The 19,252-nt window shown below is 42.7% G+C and overlaps 1 protein-coding gene across 6 annotated transcripts in view; it reads right to left on the bottom strand.

The window, feature by feature from the left end:
- RHBDD1 (rhomboid domain containing 1) overlaps nt 1-19,252 on the bottom strand; it is an 88,695-nt gene that overhangs the window by 28,700 nt on the left and 40,743 nt on the right. For 5 of the 6 annotated variants that reach the window (XM_073359894.2, XM_073359896.2, XM_073359893.2 and 2 more), the window contains one exon: nt 16,829-16,948. The exons of the other annotated variant lie outside the window; for it this stretch is intronic. In XM_073359894.2, the coding sequence (XP_073215995.1) occupies nt 16,829-16,948 (120 nt within the window). The remainder of the gene's footprint in view (nt 1-16,828; nt 16,949-19,252) is intronic. 6 annotated transcript variants of the gene reach the window in all.

Consider the following 19,252-nt stretch of genomic DNA (forward strand, 5'->3'; position numbering starts at 1 on the left):
CGCTCACCATAAGACGGTTCAGTAAGACTGACTGAAGGACTAAAGAGAATGACCTGGTCAAGTCACTCCAAATTTAGTCCCTGCGCCCATGTCTACCCAGGCGCTCCCAGCCGACGTGGCCAAGAGCACCTCGGACATGACGATGACGGCTACCAGTCGGACTGTACCGTCTGCTACCACAAAGCAAGGGGTTGCTGCTACTGTGTAGCAATGCCGTACCGCGTCTGCCAGCACCCAGGAGACATAGGGTGACGGTTACCTGAGCGGGCTCCATGCTTGCCATGGTATGGCGTCTGCACAGGTAACTCAGGAAAAAAGGCGCAAAATGATTGTCTGCCCTTGCTTTCACGGAGGGAGGGAGGGAACGGGGGCCTGACGATATGTACCCAGAACCAGCCGTGACAATGTTTTAGCCCCATCAGGCATTGGGATCTCAACCCAGAATTCCAATGGGCAGCGGAGACTGCGGGAACTGTGGGATAGCTACCCACAGTGCAACGCTCCGGAAGTCGACTCTAGCCTCAGTACTGTGGAAGCGCTCCGCCAAGTTAATGCACTTAATGCACTTAGAGCATTTTCTGTGGGGAGACACACATTCGAATATATAAAACCGATTTCTAAAAAACCAACTTCTATAAATTCGACCTTATTCCGTAGTGTTGACATACCCTTAGATTTGCACTCCGTGCAAATCATTTCGAAACCAGCTCATTATCGGCTCAGTAAAACACATTATCTGTCCTTCATTCTAGATTTCTCTGCAGTTTTCAGTCCCACCATGCCTGCTTGGTCAGATTGTTATTCAGGAACTATGACTATTCTGGTTCCAAAAAGGATTATATCTTAACTATTTTTTTTAATCTCGAATTGAGTTAAGAACTGAGTCCTAGATTGTTTGTCTCCGCATTAGCTTAAGCTTGACTATACAGAACAAGAAAAAATTTAGCAGGATCCCAAAATGAGATTGCACCATCAAGACTAGCTCCAACAGAGATTATCCTCGAATAACTTTTTTATGGTCAGAACAAATTTTCTCTACACAGTATACAAAGTTGTTTGACCTTTGTTTTAGAATATGTATTTTACTGAACGTTAGGAAAAAAGTTTTCCAAATTTTTTTCAACATAGTTCATTTAGTAAAAAGCAAACTTGTTCATTTGTTACAGGTTTGTCCACCATGGAAGAGAAGCAATGATCTTGGTGGGAATTGTCACTCTGGTATTTATGTAGTCTCTGTCTGGTGAGTAAATGGACTGGAGCCAGGCTTGTAGGACATGTTGCAAGGATGCCACAAGACGTTCCAGCGAATGCCGTTCTCCGGGTGGCTTATAACATCTGGGATAAAATTCCACCAACCAAGGAGCGGAGGTGGCCCAGAGGCAGACTCCCTATTATATGGGTTCATCAAGTCTGTTCCGATGTTGGACTTTAAGGCCTTCAAGCCTTTGCGGTTGCGCAGGAACAAACCAAATGGTGAACGATCGCTACAGCCAAATGTCGAGTGGAGGAGGAGCAGAGGGAGGAAGGGGCTTGTAGGCAATGTAGGTGAATTCTGGTGAACAGGCTGTAACATGATGCCATGTGGCCTACAAGGGAAAGCCAGACCCTGACGTGGTTTGTGGACAGAAAGTGACTTGTCTTATCAATCTGTTCATAGTCTGGAGCATGAGGAGAACAACGGTGCACATATAGACCAATGGACACTACTTGCTAGAAATCTCTGAACTCAGGCACATGGTGCACATGTGTACTCATGAGTGGAATACACACAGGGTCCAGCACTTGAAGATGAAAACGTTATTTAGCTGTTCTGTAACTTGTTCTTCTTGATAAATTGTACATTCCACTTCATGTGTGGGCAAATCCACTGCACCAAAGTCAGAGATTGTCCCCTCAGGACAGTGCATGCACCCTTTGCTGCCTTGTTCTGCTGCATGATGGCAAAAAGGGTGAAGCTGCCTCAGAACCCTCTCAGTTCCTTCTTACCAGTCAGACCTAGATATAGAGGGGAAGGAGGATAGGTTGTGCAATGGACGTGTGCAACAAATCTTGAAGAACAGTTAAGATTAGAAACCATTTTTTCTTTGAGTGATTTCACCTGTCCATTCCATTTCAGGAACACTGATGGAACTAATTGATAGGCCTTCTTGTTTCTAGTAGAACAAGTAATCCAAAACATGTTGGATAGAGACCTGACCTGGCAAAACACCCTTTCTGCTTTGACCATAAAGAGAATCATTTCCACTTCAAACGGGTGAGCATATCTAGTAGATGCCTTTCTGCTATTCATGAGAACTTTTTTCATATTGCCCAAACACACGGCTTCTTGAGGCATTAACCGAGGAGCATCCAGGCCATAAAATGGAGAGCAGCTAAGTTGAGATGTAGCAAGCAACTGTGGTCCTAGGAGATCAGGTCAGACTCTGGAGACAGCATCAAAGAAGCCATGGCTCAGAACAGCAGCAGACTGGAGAACCAATGCTGGTGAGACCATGCCGGCGTTATGAGGATCATGCGAGCATAAACCTTCTGGAACTTGACCAACAGAAGGAGTAGAATGGGAGAGTAGGCATACAGCAGTTTGTCTTTCCAAAACAGCAGGGAAGCATCCATCAGAGATACCTGACTGTGACATGCCCAACAAAAGAGCTGGCACTTTCTGTTGAGACCAGTAGCAAAGAGGTCTATGTGATGGATCCCTGCAGCTGTTCTGAACATCAGGAAGGTGGAAGACTAAGATGTATTGTATTGGTGATACAAAAGTGCCAAAGACGTATTGCCACTTGACAGAGATGATCTGGTCTGGCCCCTCCCTACCTGTTCATGAAGAACATTTCAGCATTGTTGTCCATTAGGACTTGTCTCTTTCTTTTGCTGTGAAGGGCCAGAAGAATAGCCTTCAACTCCCTGCATGTTTATGTGGAGATCCAGATACTGTTGAGACAATTGACCTTGAGTTCATAGGTTTCCTAGGTCATCTCCCCAATTTAGAGAGGAAGCACCTGTAATTAGAGTCAATGTGGGTAAGGGAAGGGTGAAGGGAACTCCCATACATACATTGGCTGGATCCAATGAGGCTACTATTCTTGCAGGAACTCAAATCAGTATGTCCAGTGGGTGCCGAGCCCCAGAGTACACTGACTTTAACCTTTTCTGCAACTTTCTGAGATGAAGTCTGGCATGCCAAACCATATACATACAGGAGCCCAAGTTGTCTCAGTAGTCTTAGACAATTTCTTACTGTTGTGAGCAGATGGCTTTTGAGATCTATATGAGTTTTAACATCTGGAATCCAGCTTGAGGCAGGAACACCCTGGCTACTGTAGAATCCAGGATTGCCCCTATAAATTCTATTCTCTGAACTGGAGAGAACACTGACTTTTCCTCATTGATCAAAAGACCCAGAATACTGAAAAGGGATCAGATCCTGCGTAGACTGAGTTCTACTTAAAGCTTGGATTGACCTTTTACCAGCGAGTTGTCCAAGTAAGAAAATACGTGCACTCATATCTTCTTTAGGAATGCAGCCACTACTCCCATACATTTTGTGAATACTCAAGGGGAAGCACACAGATCGAAGGGCAAGACCAGAAACTGATAATGGATGTTGTTGACTGGAAATTTTAGGAATCTCTTGTGGCTTTGATGGATTGCCACAAGAAAATATGCATCTGTCAAGCTGAGGACAGCATATCAGTCCCCCCCAGATCCTTGATGCGCAAGTGAACATGTGAAACCTTATTTTCTTTATATAATTGTTCAAATTTCACTAGCCCAGGATGGATCTGATACTTTCTTTTGCCTTTGTCTTCTCTAGCAGAGCCACGTCTCAGCTCCTTCAATGAAAGCTCCTATCTTTTGTGCTTCTTTCTCAGCACCAGAGAAGAGAATTGGTACCAATGTTCAGAAGCACTATCCAAAGCACTATCCTCACTGATGCCGAAGTACCTGGTGCCCAACCCAAGCAGGAAGGTTCAGAAGGCAGATGCAGGACAGCCTTTATGGGACTGTGGTGCAGTCTCGTATCCCTGTCCTTCTTTGTCCAGTGTTTGAAGTCCCTGCAAATCTGGCAGTAGTCTCGCATGTCACCCTCAGTGAGGCATTTTAGGCAGGGTCATGCTCCAGCACAGATTTCTTGCAGCCAGCACACAGCTTAAAATTCAGAGACCAACTCATACCCTGGTACCAGATGTTGATACCCCATAAATAAGAGGGTCCCACACAATACAACAAAAAGATCCTATATTAATCTAACAGTAACAAATACTACTAATTAACTATTTACAGAAACAGAAGATAAATTGCCTGTGAAGGGAGAAACTTGCAGAAGCAAATTAATTTGCTCTGACTACTGATCACAGGCCGTCAGAACAAATGGAGGGAGATCTGGGGCAGCTGCACCCATCATACCATCACGCAGCAACATGAGGCAGTGGAGAATGTATAAATTGCCCCAACAGGTACTGCATTAAGGGGAAAATCTCCAACTCTGGGCAACACACATCTGAAGTGGAATGGGCATGCGCAAATCACTTGTACTAGAAACTGAATGCCTGTACACAAATTAAAACAGGTTGATATTTATTCACCAAACTAGAAGACCAAGGTATTAAAAAGCCTAGCTTCTGTTAGTCAGAAAAACAGCAAGGTCAGTGTAAGACAGTGGTTTTCATACTTTTTTCATTTGTGGAGCCCTAAAAAATTTCAAATGGAAGTGTGGCCCTTTTGGAAATCTTAGACATACAGTAAAACCTCAGAGTTACGAACACCAGAGTTATGAACTGACCAGTCCACTACACACCTCATTTGGAACTGGAAGTACAGAATCAGGCACAAGCTGAGGCAAAAAAAGTGCAAACAGGAGTTCACTACTGTGTTAAACATAAATGACTAAAAAAATAAAGGGAAAGCAGCATTTTTCTTCTGCATATTAAAGTTTCAAAGCTGTATTAAGTCAAGGTTCAGTTGTAAACTTTTGAAAGAAGAACCATAATGTTTTGTTCAGAGATACAAACATTTCAGAGTTACAACGTCCATTCCCGAGGTGTTCATAACTCAGATTTTACTGTAGTCTGTGGACCGCAGGGTCCGCAGACCACAGGTTGAAAACCACTGGAGTAACAGTCATTTGTGCTGTATAAAGGAGTTTGAACATCTGAAAAAGCAAGGAATTTTTCTTTTTAGTGAAACATTGTGAAAATTAGAAATGGAGATGTTCAGGTCAAATACACGCTCTGCAGAGATGTGGCTGCAGAAAAATTATACAGTGAGGTGGCCACAAAATCAGCACAAAACAGAAACAAAAAGCCAGAATGTTTTATTTTCACAGTATAAAACTTAAAGATAGAGGATGTTACTGTCATCACAAATTGTTATTTTAAAATGTCACATAAGAGTCAGATTTCTATTTATGAGGACTTATTACATACCAATCCTTTTCTATGCTGTATTTGAAGAAATCTATGATTTAGGTTTATGACCAATACAGTAACTCCCCACTTAACGTCCTCTCGCTTAACATTGTTTCGATCTTACGTCCCTGCTCAATTACAGAACATGCTCCATTTAAAGTTGTGCAATGCTTCACTATAACGTCATTTGGCTGCCTGCTTTGTCCACAGCAGGCAGCCCTGCATCAGCTCCCCTACATCCTCCCGCCCCCAGAGCCGCCCGCCCGCCGGCAGATCCCGCGGATCAGCACCTTCCCCCTTCTCCCCCCACCTCCTGCCTGCGGCAATCAGCTGGCTTGCGGCATTCAGGAGGGAGTGGGGGAGGAGTGAGGACTCGGCATGCAGGCTCCCCCTCCTTCCTGAACGCCGCAAACCAACTGACTGCTGTGGGTGGGAGGGAGGTGGGAGACCGTGCACCGAGTCCTTGCTCCTCCCCATTCTCTCCTAAATGCTGCAAGCCAGCTGATTGCTGTGGGCAGGAGGGAGGGGGAGGAGCAAGGACTCGGCATGCAGGCTCCCTCTCCCTCCCCTGCCTCCCGAATGCCGCAAACCAACTGACTGCCGTGGGCGGGAGGGAGGGGGGAGGTAGTGCAGTGAGTCCTTGCTCCTCCCTCTCCCCTCCTTCCTGCCCCCTGAATGCCGCAAGCCAGCTGATTGCCATGGGCAGGAGGGAGGGCGGAGGAACAAGGATGTGGTGCGCCTTCCCCATCCCTCCCCTGCCTCCTGCCCGCGGCAATCAGCTGGCTTACAGTGTTCAGGGGGCAGGGGAGGGAGGGGGAACCTGCACTCAGTGTCCTCACTCCTCCCATCTCCCTCCTGCCTCCTGAACGCTGCAAGCCAGCTGATTGCCGCTGGCAGGAGGCAGGGGAGAGGAGCGAGGACGCGGCACGCGGAGTAAAGGGGGAAGAGGGGGAGGAAGAAGAGGTGGGTTAAGGGTAGGGGTTTGGGGGAAAGAGTGTAGTGGGCGGGCCGAGGGTTGAGCCCCCCGCCCCTGGTGCTTACAGAATAGGGGAAGCTGCTGCTGCTGCTCAGTGTGCTTCTCCTAGCCTACAGCACCTTCAGCCTCCTTTCCTGCCTCATTGTCTCCAGTGCCAGTGGGCTGTGCCTGTGTGGGGTAAGGCGGGAGCACCTCCCAACTATAGTACTGTACTGTACGGCAATAAAAATTTCCCTGGTACCTAACCCCCACTATTTACATTCATTCTTATGGGAAAATTGGATTTGCTTAACATCGTTTCACTTAAAGTCACATTTTTCAGGTACATAACTACAACGTTAAGTGAGGACTTACTGTATAAAGTTACAATAATGATAATAAATGGAAATAAAATGCAAGAATCAAGCACCTAAAAACAACATAAAAAGTAATCTCTGACAATCTTTAGGACAATATACAACGGATATCATTTTAAGTTATTGAGACTATAGCCATTCTAAAATTAGTAACATGAACAATCTACACCGTGGTTTCTATTACGGAATACGCCTAAGCATTGCATGTCAGTTTGATAATGCAGATTAAAACAGATATATACAAAAATAGAATACCCTTTTAAAATCTCAGATAAATAAACCTAGCATTCATTTTGTAGCAATAAACATGCTTTGTTTTTGTTCTAGAAATTTCTAATACTGTAGTCCTAGAAAATACTATGTATAGGGTGGTGGGATACCAACACAGAGCCTATACAAAGGGACCAAAATTCTAGATCTTTACTCAGTATTCCTGGACCTAAAATCCTGATAGACTTATTTCTCCAACTAATAGGACATTAACTGCAGCACCACCTTTCAGCCAAACTGCAGAGCAATTATAACAGCAGCAGAAGCTGAGGTGTCGCAACTGCAGCAGGAGAGAGAAAAATAAAGATATAGAAATTAAGGTAGCTCTAAATTTAGATTAAGTGGTACCTGTCTTTACATATATCTATCCATCTGTTTCCAATTATATGATTTAATTTTTACTCGTATAAGTGGCTGTTTCACCATCCATGTAATTGTAAACAGCAGAGAATTACATGCTTTTAGGAAATGTACATCCTTTGAAAGGGCAGTGCTCATTCAGGCTCATTATTCTTCAAGTTAATTGACAGAGAAAAATATCTTAATTGCTCATTATCACTTTAAATGTACTCAGTGTCTTGTGTCAGGGTCTAAGGAGACTTACAGAGCATGCAGCTGCATATTACTGATTTTGGAACGGAAATCACTCCGCTTACATAGGCAGGTAACAGGAATGTTTACATTTTAAGAAAACTTCTTTTTTAAATACTGTAAGTTTTGATCTTTAAACAGCTTTAATTCTTCAAATTTAATGGTAGATTAAATAATAAATAATATTATTAAATAATAAAAATGAAGAAAATGTTTACAATGAAATACCCATTACTAAAGCTTTTGTCAACCCCAAAATATCCATATAATGTTTAATGCTACAATATAGTGCTGTGTATTTGCTTTCTTTAGTTTGTTTTTAACTCCAGAAAGAAGAATGCAGTAGCTGCTTTTGTGATTTTCTGGTAATTAGAACATTATAGTGATTAGTTGAATATCGGTGCTGTAATAAAATATCAAAGCAAAAACAAACTACAACAATATATAAAGGCTTAAGAGTTGTTGTATTGGATCAACTTCTGTGGATGAGACACAAGCTTTCAAGCTTAGACAGAGTTCTTCCTTAGGTCCTGACCAAGCCACAGAGTTCTTCCTTCGGTCCTGACCAAGCCAATACAAGATATTACCTCATCCAACTCATCTCTTTAATATCTTGGGACCAACATGGCTATAACAACAATATATATATACACACACACTTGGCAGGATTCCATTTAATCTTATAGATATTGGTCAACAGGAGTACTCCTTTTTTTTTAACTGACTCACTGAAACTGATAAAAAAAATAGCCATCGGTAACAGTCAGCATGTGTAGCCTCCCTCCACACCTTCCACCCACATCAGTGCCTCTCAAACTTTCTTTTTTACTGGTGACCCCTTTCACATAGCAAGTCTCTGAGTGCAACCCCCCTTACAAATTAAAAACACTTTTTAATATATGTAATACCATTATAAATGCTGGAGGCAAAGCAGGGTTTGGGGTGGAGGTTGACAGCTTGTGACCCCCCATGTAATAACCTCGTGACCCTCTGAGGGATCCCGACCCCCAGTTTGAGAACCCCTGCCCTACATGGATCGGTTGTGCCCTGCCCTGAGGAAGCACAAGGAGCCCTCCGTAGCCCTGCTGCCATGGGGGTGAGGGAGCAGGGCTGTCCAAGCAGGGTTGCAGAAGGCTCCCTGCACTGCTGAGACAATCGATCGCTGCAGGCACAAGATGTGGAGAAGACAGTTGTCTTCATGAGCAGAGGAGAGACCCCTGGCCAGGACTGCAAGGAGGATGACAACAAGCCCCTGGATGGGGGAAGAGGTCACCCCACTGCTGAACAGCTCCATCCTGGGCAGAAGCCATTCAGCAGTGGGGTGGGCCTCCTCTGCTTTGCCCTGCCAGGACCGCAGCCTTCCTCACACCTTGCACCTGCACTGATCCAATGTCACCAGTCCCGCACACCTGCAGGGAGCCCTTTGTCACAGCCTTGCTCCCTCGCTCACCAGCCAGGAGTGCAGGGGCCATCCTCAGGCAGAGGAGTGGCCTCCCATGCAGCCAGGGGCTCATCCTCCATAGAATCCTGGCCAGGGGTTTCTATGGTGCGTGACCAAGACCATAGCTTTCCCAATGCTTTATGCATGGGTGTCTTGAGCCCCTTGGCCGCACAGGGAGCTCCCTGCACCCCAAGTGTCAGCTGTGCCCTAATCCTAACATTTACCCTATCCCCGCTTAATTTCCCCTGCTGTAACAATAGTTACAATCAATTATTTTAAAAAAATCAGTGTTGTTGAAATTGCAAAAAAAAATCAAATTCTACCAAACCTACATATAGACCCTCTTTTTTAAATTAAAGATTTATGATCAGATACTGCCACATTTACTCAAATTAAATAATACCTTACTTTGAGAATAACCTCTGATTTTAACAGAACTACTTGAAGAGTAAGATGTTACTGAATATAAGGATATCAGACTCTGGTCCTTTATGTGGGAGGGAGGTGCAGAGATACATGGGGACAGGGGGAGGGGGTTCAGGACCACATGGGGAAGGGAGAGGAGGGGTAGCTGAGTGGGGGTGCAGGGACACATGGGAACAGGGGAGAAGGAGTGCAGGGACATACTGGGACGGGGCAGATGTGCCTGACTGATAGGAAGAGGCTAGGGGTCAGCCAGGGTCTGCATGGGGGAGGTTCCTTCCCCCCAACCCAAAAAAACACCTGTTCCATATTTCTCCCACCTACACCCAACAACCCTCCACGTGCACTCCCAGGCGCCTTCCCAGCAATTACTTCCCTCTCCCTCAGCTCCTCCATTATCTCTGATTCCCGAAGCCTTTGCATTGCTTCTGAGGGGTCCAGGAAATATGTTTCCACATTGTAGTTTAAATGAATTATTACTCAAAGTTCTGTATTAATATGCCTAGTAAGGAATCTGTCAAAAAACATTTTCTGAACCTTTTTTGATGTCTGTATTGTTACAGACATACTTGTTGATAGGTATTTGAAAGAAATTACCAAAATAATTGAAACTGGTGAGATTATATTGTGTTATTTTGACATATGAATTCTGCAGAATTTTTAATTTTTTGGCACAGAATTCCCCCAGGAATATTGCTTACGGGAAAAGTAATATTTGTCCTCTAACATACATTAAGTAACTACTTTTATCTGTAGCTAATCAAGAATGCCAAAATTAGATATCAGATTACAATGGTTCTCTAATTCTGTTTCTGGAAGATGAACTGTTCATGTCTTCACATGTGGAACGGAATGAAAACAGTTATCAAATGATGTGGTTGTTTTTTCCACACAAATCGATCCGTCTGATAATTTCCACCAAAATCATAAAAAAAAATAAGCAGTTGTGTAGGTAGGTGTCTGTAAAAAGACCAAGTTGACTGAAGAGTCACACAAAATCTAAATGCGACACTATTCAGCTATCATACTAGGTGAAGCAAACCACAATCACAAGTTGCTACACATGTCAAATGTTTCTGGCATGAGTAAAAATATAAACTTGCAGGCATAAAGATAAGAAGGGCAAAATATCATGAATACGCTAGCTGTAGATTGTGCCAGAACACAAAAAGATTAATTATTCGTTAGGAGGCAGAAGGAAGGTGCTGACCTATCATCATCAAGTGGCATCCTCCATTCATTCAAAGATGGATATGACATTTATCCAATCCTTTGTTTCTCGAGTCTTTCACTTGGGTTCAGTTCCCTCAAGGCCTGTGTAGCATATGCATACAAACCCAAAGCTGCTGACAAGAGAGAATAAATTCATAGAAGTGCATTCAGAATACCTACAATTTGTAGCCCTCAATATCTTCTGCATGTAAAAACTGCTTGGACTAGAACTGTTCTGATTATAAACATTTTTCCCAGACTGCCTCAAATACAGTGCTTATAATAATAGTCTGGCTCTGGAAACTACACTAGCTGCTCTAAAAGGGCCAATTTCATAAAACTGAAAACAATTATTGGGAGAAGAATTAAAACAGAAAAAAGTGAATGCTAACAGGAAACCATTTTAAAATATTTTACTAGATGCCCAAAATGCCATAATTCCACAAATGAGAAAAAAAGGTCAGACTGTGGAACTTTTCAATAAGTGTTGGAACACTGGGAAAGTTCCAGAGCCTGGAAGAAAGCTAGTGCTCTGCCTATATTTAAAGGGGTAAAAAGGACAACAGAGCTAATTATAGGTCCTATCAGCCTGACATGAACTCTGAGGAAAACAATGGAATGGCTGATCTGAGACTTGACTGATAAAGAATTAAAGGAGGATAATATTATTAATTCCAGTCAGCATAGGTTTATGAAAAACACATCTTGTCAAACTGATCTTATATCTTTTTGGGGTAAGATTACGAATAGAGTTGATAAAGGTAATACTGTTGATATTTAGATTTCTGTCAGGCATTCAAGTTGATACTGCATGGCATTTTGATTAAGATACCAGAACAATATAAAATCAGCATGGCACATGCTAAAATAGATTAAAGGTTGGCTAACTGATAGGTTTCAAAATGTAATTTTAATGGGGAATCATCAAGTGGCTGTGTTTCTTGTGAGGTCCTGCAAGGATCAGATCTCAGCCCTATGGTTTCTAATATTTTTATCCATGACCCAGGAGAAAACAAAATCACCACTGACAAAAGTGATATATGTCATCATGTGCCAGCAATGCCCCTTTGCAATGTATATTGGCCAAACTGGACAGTCTCTACGCAAAACAATAAAAGGACACAAATCTGACATCAAGAATTATAACATTCAAAAACAAGTGGGAGAATACTTCAATCTCCCTGGACACTCAATAACAGACTTAAAAGTGACAATTCTTCAGCAAAAAAACTGCAAAAACAGACTCCAATGAGAAACTGCAGAACTGGAATTAATTTGCAAACTGGACACCATCAAATTAGGCCTAAATAAAGACTGGGAGTGGATGGGTCACTACAAAAACTAATTCCCCCCTGCTGATACTCACACCTTCTTGTTACCTGTTTGAAATGGGCATCACGATTACATTGAGTCCGGTGGCACCTTAAAGACTAACAGATTTTTTGAGGCATAAACTTTCGTGGGTAAAAAAACCATTGTGGATTTTTTACCCACAAAAGTTTATGCCCAAATAAATCTGTTAGCCTTTAAGGTGCCACCGGACTCCTTGCTGTTTTTGTGGATACAGACTAACACAGCTACCCTCTGAAACTTGATTACACTGGCCTCATTAGCGCTACAAAAGTGATTTCCACCCCTTCTTGTCAACTGATGAGAATAGCCCACTTCCAACTTAATTGAATTGGCTCATTAGCACTGTCCCCCACTTGGTAAGGCAACTCCCATCTTTTCATATGCTGCATAGTTATACCTCTCTACTATATTTTCCACTCCATGCATCTGATGAAGTGGGTTTTAGCCCACAAAAACTTATGCCCAAATAAATTTGTTAGTCTCTGAGGTGCCAGAAGGACTCCTCGTTGTTTTTCCTGATACAGACTAACATGGCTACCGCTCTGAAAACTGACAAAAATTTGTAGGTGACACAAAAATTGGGGGAGTAGTAAACCAAAGAGGACACGTCACTGATTCAGAGTGATCTGAATCACATGGTAAACTGGGAATGAGCCAATCATATTTGTTAATAGGCCAAGTATAAGGTTATACATCTATGAACAATGAATAAGGCTACGATTTAATCATGGGTATTTTTAATAAAAGTCATGGACAGATCATGAGCCACTCCAGCAGCAGCCAGTCCTTACTTACAGACTGCCCCCCAACCTTAAGCAAATACTCACCAGAAACCACACACCACACAACACACACACTAACCCAGGAACCTATCCTTGCAACAAAGCCCATTGCCAACTCTGTCCACATATCTATTCAGGGGACACCATCACAGGACCTAATCACATCAGCCACACTATCAGAGGCTCGTTCACCTGCACATCTACCAATGTGACATATGCCATCATGTGCCAGCAATGCCCCTCTGCCATGTACATTGGTCAAACTGGACAGTCTCTCCGTAAAAGAATAAATGGACACAAATCAGATGTCAAGAATCATAACATTCAAAAACCAGTCGGAGAACACTTCAATCTCCCTGATCACTCAATTAGAGACCTAAAAGTGACAATTCAACAAAAAAAGAAACTTCAGACTCCAACGAGAGACTGCTGAATTGGAATTAATTTGCAAACTGGACACCATTAAATTAGACTTGAATAAAGACTGGGAGTGGATGTGTCATTACACAAAGTAAACTATTTCCCCATGCTTATTTCCCCCCCTACTGTTACTCACACCTTCTTGTCAACTGTTGGAAATGGCCTTGATTATCACTACAAAAGTTTTTTTTCTCCTGTTGATAATAACTCACCTTAATTGATCACTTTCGTTATAGTGTGTATGGCAACACCCATTTTTTCATGTTCTTTGTGTATATATATATCTTCCTACTGTACTTTCCACTGCATGCATCTGATGAAATGGGTTTTAGCCCATGAAAGCTTATGCTCAAATAAATTTGTTAGTCTCTAAGGTGCCACAACTCTGACATTATAATCAAAAACACTGACAAAGGAGGTGCTGTAGTCATAATGAATAGGTTGGAGTATGAACGAGAGGCTACTTGGCAACTCTGTGACACCACATTCTACAGGCCATTACCCTCTGATCCCACTCAGGGGTATCAAAAGAAACTGCAACATCTGCTCAAGAAACTCCCTGAAGAAGCACATGAACAAATCTACACAGACACACCCGTAAAGTCCCGACCAGAGGGGTATTCTGTCTGCTACCCAAGATCCATAAACCTGGAAATTCTGGATGCCCCATCATCTCAGGCATTGGCACCCTGACAGCAGGACTGTCTGGCTATGTGGACTCTTTCCTTAGGCCCTAAACTCCCAGCTATCTTCGAGACACAACTGACTTCTCGAGGAAACTACAATCCATTGGTCATCTTCTAGAAAACACCATCCTAACCACTATGGATGCAGAAGTTCTGTCAAGGTTCCTCCCCCACTCTGAACGCTAGGGTACAGATGTGGGGACCTGCATGAAAACCTCCTAAGCTTATCTTTACCAGCTTAGGTCAAAAAGTTCCCCAAGGTACAAAATATTCCACCCTTTGTCCTTGGATTGGCTGCTACCACCACCAAACAAATACTGGTTACTGGGGAAGAACTGTTTGGAAACGTCTTTCCCCCCAAATACTTCCCAAAACCTTGCACCCCACTTCCTGGACAAGGTTTGGTAAAAAGCCTCACCAATTTGCCTAGGTGACTACAGACCCAGACCCTTGGATCTTAAGAACAATGAACAATCCTCCCAACACTTGCACCCCCCCCCCCTTTCCTGGGAAATGTTGGATAAAAAGCCTCACCAATTTGCATAGGTGACCACAGACCCAAACCCTTGGATCTGAGAACAATGAAAAAGCATTCAGTTTTCTTACAAGAAGACTTTTAATAGAAATAGGAGTAAATAGAAGTAAAGAAATCCCCTCTGTAAAATCAGGATAGTAGATACCTTACAGGGTAATTAGATTCAAAACATAGAGAATCCCTCTAGGCAAAAACTTAAGTTACAAAAAAGATACAGACAGGAATAGTTATTCTATTCAGCACAATTCTTTTCTCAGCCATTTAAAGAAATCATAATCTAACCCGTACCTAGCTAGATTACTTACTAAAAGTTCTAAGACTCCATTCCTGGTCTATCCCCGGCAAAGGCAGCATAAAGACAGACACACAGACCCTTTGTTTCTCTCCCTCCTCCTAGCTTTTGAAAGTATCTTATCTCCTCATTGGTCATTTTGGTCAGGTGCCAGCGAGGTTACCTTTAGCTTCTTAACCCTTTACAGGTGAGAGGAGTTTTCCTCTGGCCAGGAGGGATTTTAAAGGGGTTTATCCTTCCCTTTATATTTATGACAAGTTCTCTACACGAACATTCCACACAAAGATAGACTACAAGCCATCAAGAACAGTATCCCCAATAATGTCACGGCAAACCTGCTGGCTGAGCATTGTGACTTTGTCCTCACCTACAACTATTTCAGATTTGTGGACGATTTATACCTTCAAGTCAGTGGCACTGCTATGGGTACCCGCACGGCCCCACAGTATGCCAACATTTTTATGGCGGACTCAGAACGCTTCCTCAGCTCTCATCCCCTAGTGCTCCTACTCTACTTGCGCTACGTTGATGACATCTTCATCATTTGGACCTATGGAGGCGGCCCTTGAGGAATTCCACCATGATTTCAACAATTTCCACCGCACCTTCAACCTCAGCCTGGACCAGTCCACAAAAGGGATCCACTTCCTAGACACTACAGTGCAAATAAGTGATGGTCACAACCACCACCACCACTCTATACTGGAAACCTACTGACCGCTATACTTACCTACATGCCTCCAGCTTTCATCCAGACCACATCACACGATCCATTGTCTATAGCCAAGCCCTAAGATACGACCGCATTTGCTCAAATCCCTCAGACAGAGACAAACACCTACAAGATCTCTATCAAGAGTTCTTAAAACTACACTACCCACCTGGGGAAGTGAAGAAACTGACTGACAAAGCCAGAAGGGTACCCAGCAGTCACCTACTACAGGACAGGCCCAACAAAGAAAGTAAGGGAATGCCACTAGCCATCACCTACCGTTTCCAACTAAAACCTCTCCAGCATATCATCAAGGATCTACAACCTACCCTGAAGGATGATCCCTCACTCTCACAGACCTTGGGAGACAGGCCACTCCTTGCTTACAGAGAGCCCCCCAACCTGAAACAAATATATACCAGCAACTACACACCACACAACAGAAATGCTAACCCAGGAACCAATCCCTGTAACAAACCCCGTTGCCAACTCTGTCTGCATATCTATTCAAGATATACCATCACAGGACCTAACCACATCAGCCACACTATCAGGGGCTTGTTCACTTGCACATCTAGCAATGTGATATATGCCACCATGTGGCAGCAATGCCCCTCTGCCATGTACATTGGCCAAACTGGACAGTCTCTATGCAAAAGAATAAATGGACACAAATCAGACATCAAGAATTGTAACATTCAAAAACCAGTAGGAGAGCACTCCTTGGACACTCCTTGGCACTAATCTCCTTGGACACTCAATAACAGACTTAAAAGTGGCGATTCTTCAACAAAAAAACTTCAAAAACAGACTTTAACGAGAAACTGCAGAACTGAAATTAATTTGCAAACTTGACCACCATCAAATTAGGCCTGAATAAAGACTGGGAGTGGATGGGTCACTACAAAAAATAATTTTCCCTCTGTTGATACTCACACCTTCTTGTCAGCTGTTGGGAACGGGCCATATCCACCATGACTGAATTGGCCTCATTAGCACTGACCCCCCCACTTGGTAAGGCAACTCCCACCTTTTCATGTGCTATATATTTATACCTGCCTACTGTATTTTCCACTCCATGCATCTGATGAAGTGGGTTATAGCACATGAAAACTTATGATCAAATAAATGTATTCGTCTAAGATGCCACAAAGACTCCTTGTTGCTTTTACTAATAATTAATATAAACCATATTTACAGAATGGGGAACTTAATCCAGTACAGCATCACACTCCATATTGTGAAAATTCATTCAGGCAACTTTTCTTGGTTTTGCTTGAAGGACTGTTTACTTCCTATACTTTGAAAATTATGAACTCTGAATGATTCACTTGCTGTCAAGATAAACAATAGCTATAAAATTCCTACCTCTGTCATGAAGACTGTTTCTCAATGCCCTTTCAAACTGTTCCTCTTCAGTAAGCCCACCAGTGTACATGTCATAGTTTCCTGGTATGTTGTATGGATAACTTGGGTGTCTAGAATACCCTATAGAATGAGAGAGAAAAAAAAAGCTAAATAAATAAATAAAATGCTTGGATTGCATAAAATATTTGATTTTTCTGTCTATCATTGTCTCAAGCAGGTTTTCCTTTTGAATTAGAAAAGTTTTAGGGGAAAAATACGTGATTAATAAAGAATCTGCTACAAGCATATATGCAGTAAAACAAACTATTAGCCAGTTTTGTATGTTATAAATGATAGACTACAGTGGCATCCAAGGCCTCTGATAATATTTTAAAGAAAAATGTATTTGATTTTTTAAAAATTATTTCATGGTCTATAAGTGTAATAAAATGCTCCATTTTAATAAAAGACTTGTACTCTAAAATTAAAAGGCTGAGTTTTGATGAGCTCCTTTTAAAATTTAAATGCCAAGAACTGGAGACTATATTAATGTGACAGAGTTAAAAAAGGAGAACTAAACTGAATTTTCAGTTACCTTTCATGCATCTTTTGACCTGTACTTCATTTCACTTCTCTCCACAGTCCCCAACCCACTTTGTCTGCAACCATCAGCACTTTTCAGAATTGTCTTTGAGACCTAAAAAATCCCTGGCTCAAGGTACTCCTGCCAGAAAACCCTACAATTTGCACAACAATCCAGAATTTAATATCTAACTGCTCCTGTACAAGCCTCCTGATAGCATTGTGCTACTTCTACAGAGTATGAGTGAAAATTAGCACGATACCCACTGCCAGATCCAGGAAACCCCTCACTGTTAGATCTTCTTTAACATCGCAACCACCACTTGTGGTCTGTTCTTACCATCAATCACCAATCCTCACTTGAGTACTTAGAACCTAGTTCAAGATATAAAGATCCACAGTTCATTGCCCAACTGACAGTATGGAAGCAGAAAAAGAGGAAAGGATTTTAGAGGGTGAGGAGACAGGCAAGAGAGTATTTCTCCCTTCCAAAACAGATTTATAATTTTGGTGTACCCCAGAAGTCCACAAGCCTGCCATTCACCTTGACGCTCCCCAATATGAAAAACGTTTGAGTTACAGTAAATGAATGTATGAAGATGCAAAACAAAAATGGTTACTAACTTTTCTTACAACTACAATACCCACGTGCTGAAGTGAAGAAACAGATTGACAGAGCCAGAAGAGTACCCAGAAGTTACCTACTACAGGACAGGCCCAACAAAGAAAATAAAAGAAGGCCACTAGCCATCACCTTCAGCCCCCAACTAAAAGCTCTCCAACGCATCATCAAGGATCTACAACCTATCCTGAAGGACGACCCATCACTCTCACACATCTTGGGAGACAGGCCAGTCCTTGCCTACAGACAGCCCCCCAACCTGAAGCAAATACTCACCAGCAATCACACACACCACACAACAAAAACACTAACCCAGGAACTTATCCTTGCAACAAAGCCCATTGCCAACTCTGTCCACATATCTATTCAGGGGACACCATCATAGGGCCTAATCACATCAGCCACACTATCAGAGGCTCGTTCACCTGCACATCTACTAATGTGATAGATGCCATCATGTGCTAGCAATGCCCCTCTGCCATGTACATTGGCCAAACTGGACAGTCTCTACGTAAAAGAATAAATGGACACAAATCAGACGTCAAGAATTATAACATTCAAAAACCAGTCGGAGAACACTTCAATCTCCCCAGTGACTCGATTACAGACCTAAAAGTGACAATTCAACAAAAAAAGAAACTTCAGACTCCAACGAGAGACTGCTGAATTGGAATTAATTTGCAAACTGGATACAATTAACTTAGGCTTGAATACAGACTGGGAGTGGATGGGTCATTACACAAAGTAAAACTATTTCCCCATGTTTATTCCCTTCTCCCCCCCCGCTGTTCCTCAGACATTCTTGTCCACTGCTGGAAATGGCCCACCTTGATCATCACTACAAAAGGTCCCCCGCCCCACTCTCCTGCTCACATCAGCTCACCTTACCTGATCACTCTCCTTACAGTGTGTACGGTAACACCCATTGTTTCATGTTCTCTGTGTATATAAATCTCCCCACTGTATTTTCCACTGAATGCATCCGATGAAGTGAGCTGTAGCTCACGAAAGCTTATGCTCAAATGAATTTGTTAGTCTCTAAGGTGCCACAAGTCCTCCTTTTCTTTTAACTTTCTGTAACTGTTCTTCTTCAAGATGTATTGCTCACGTGCATTCCATGCTTGGTGTGTGCGCACGGAGTGCACTGTTTTCCCTCAGTGGTATCCGCTGAGCCGACTCTAGTGCCCTCTGGAGTGGCACACATATAAACCAGTATAAAGGTGCATTATAAAGGCCCCGCA

The sequence above is a fragment of the Lepidochelys kempii genome, chromosome 9 (assembly GCF_965140285.1).
Source record: "Lepidochelys kempii isolate rLepKem1 chromosome 9, rLepKem1.hap1, whole genome shotgun sequence".
Classification (NCBI taxonomy): Eukaryota; Metazoa; Chordata; order Testudines; family Cheloniidae; genus Lepidochelys; species Lepidochelys kempii.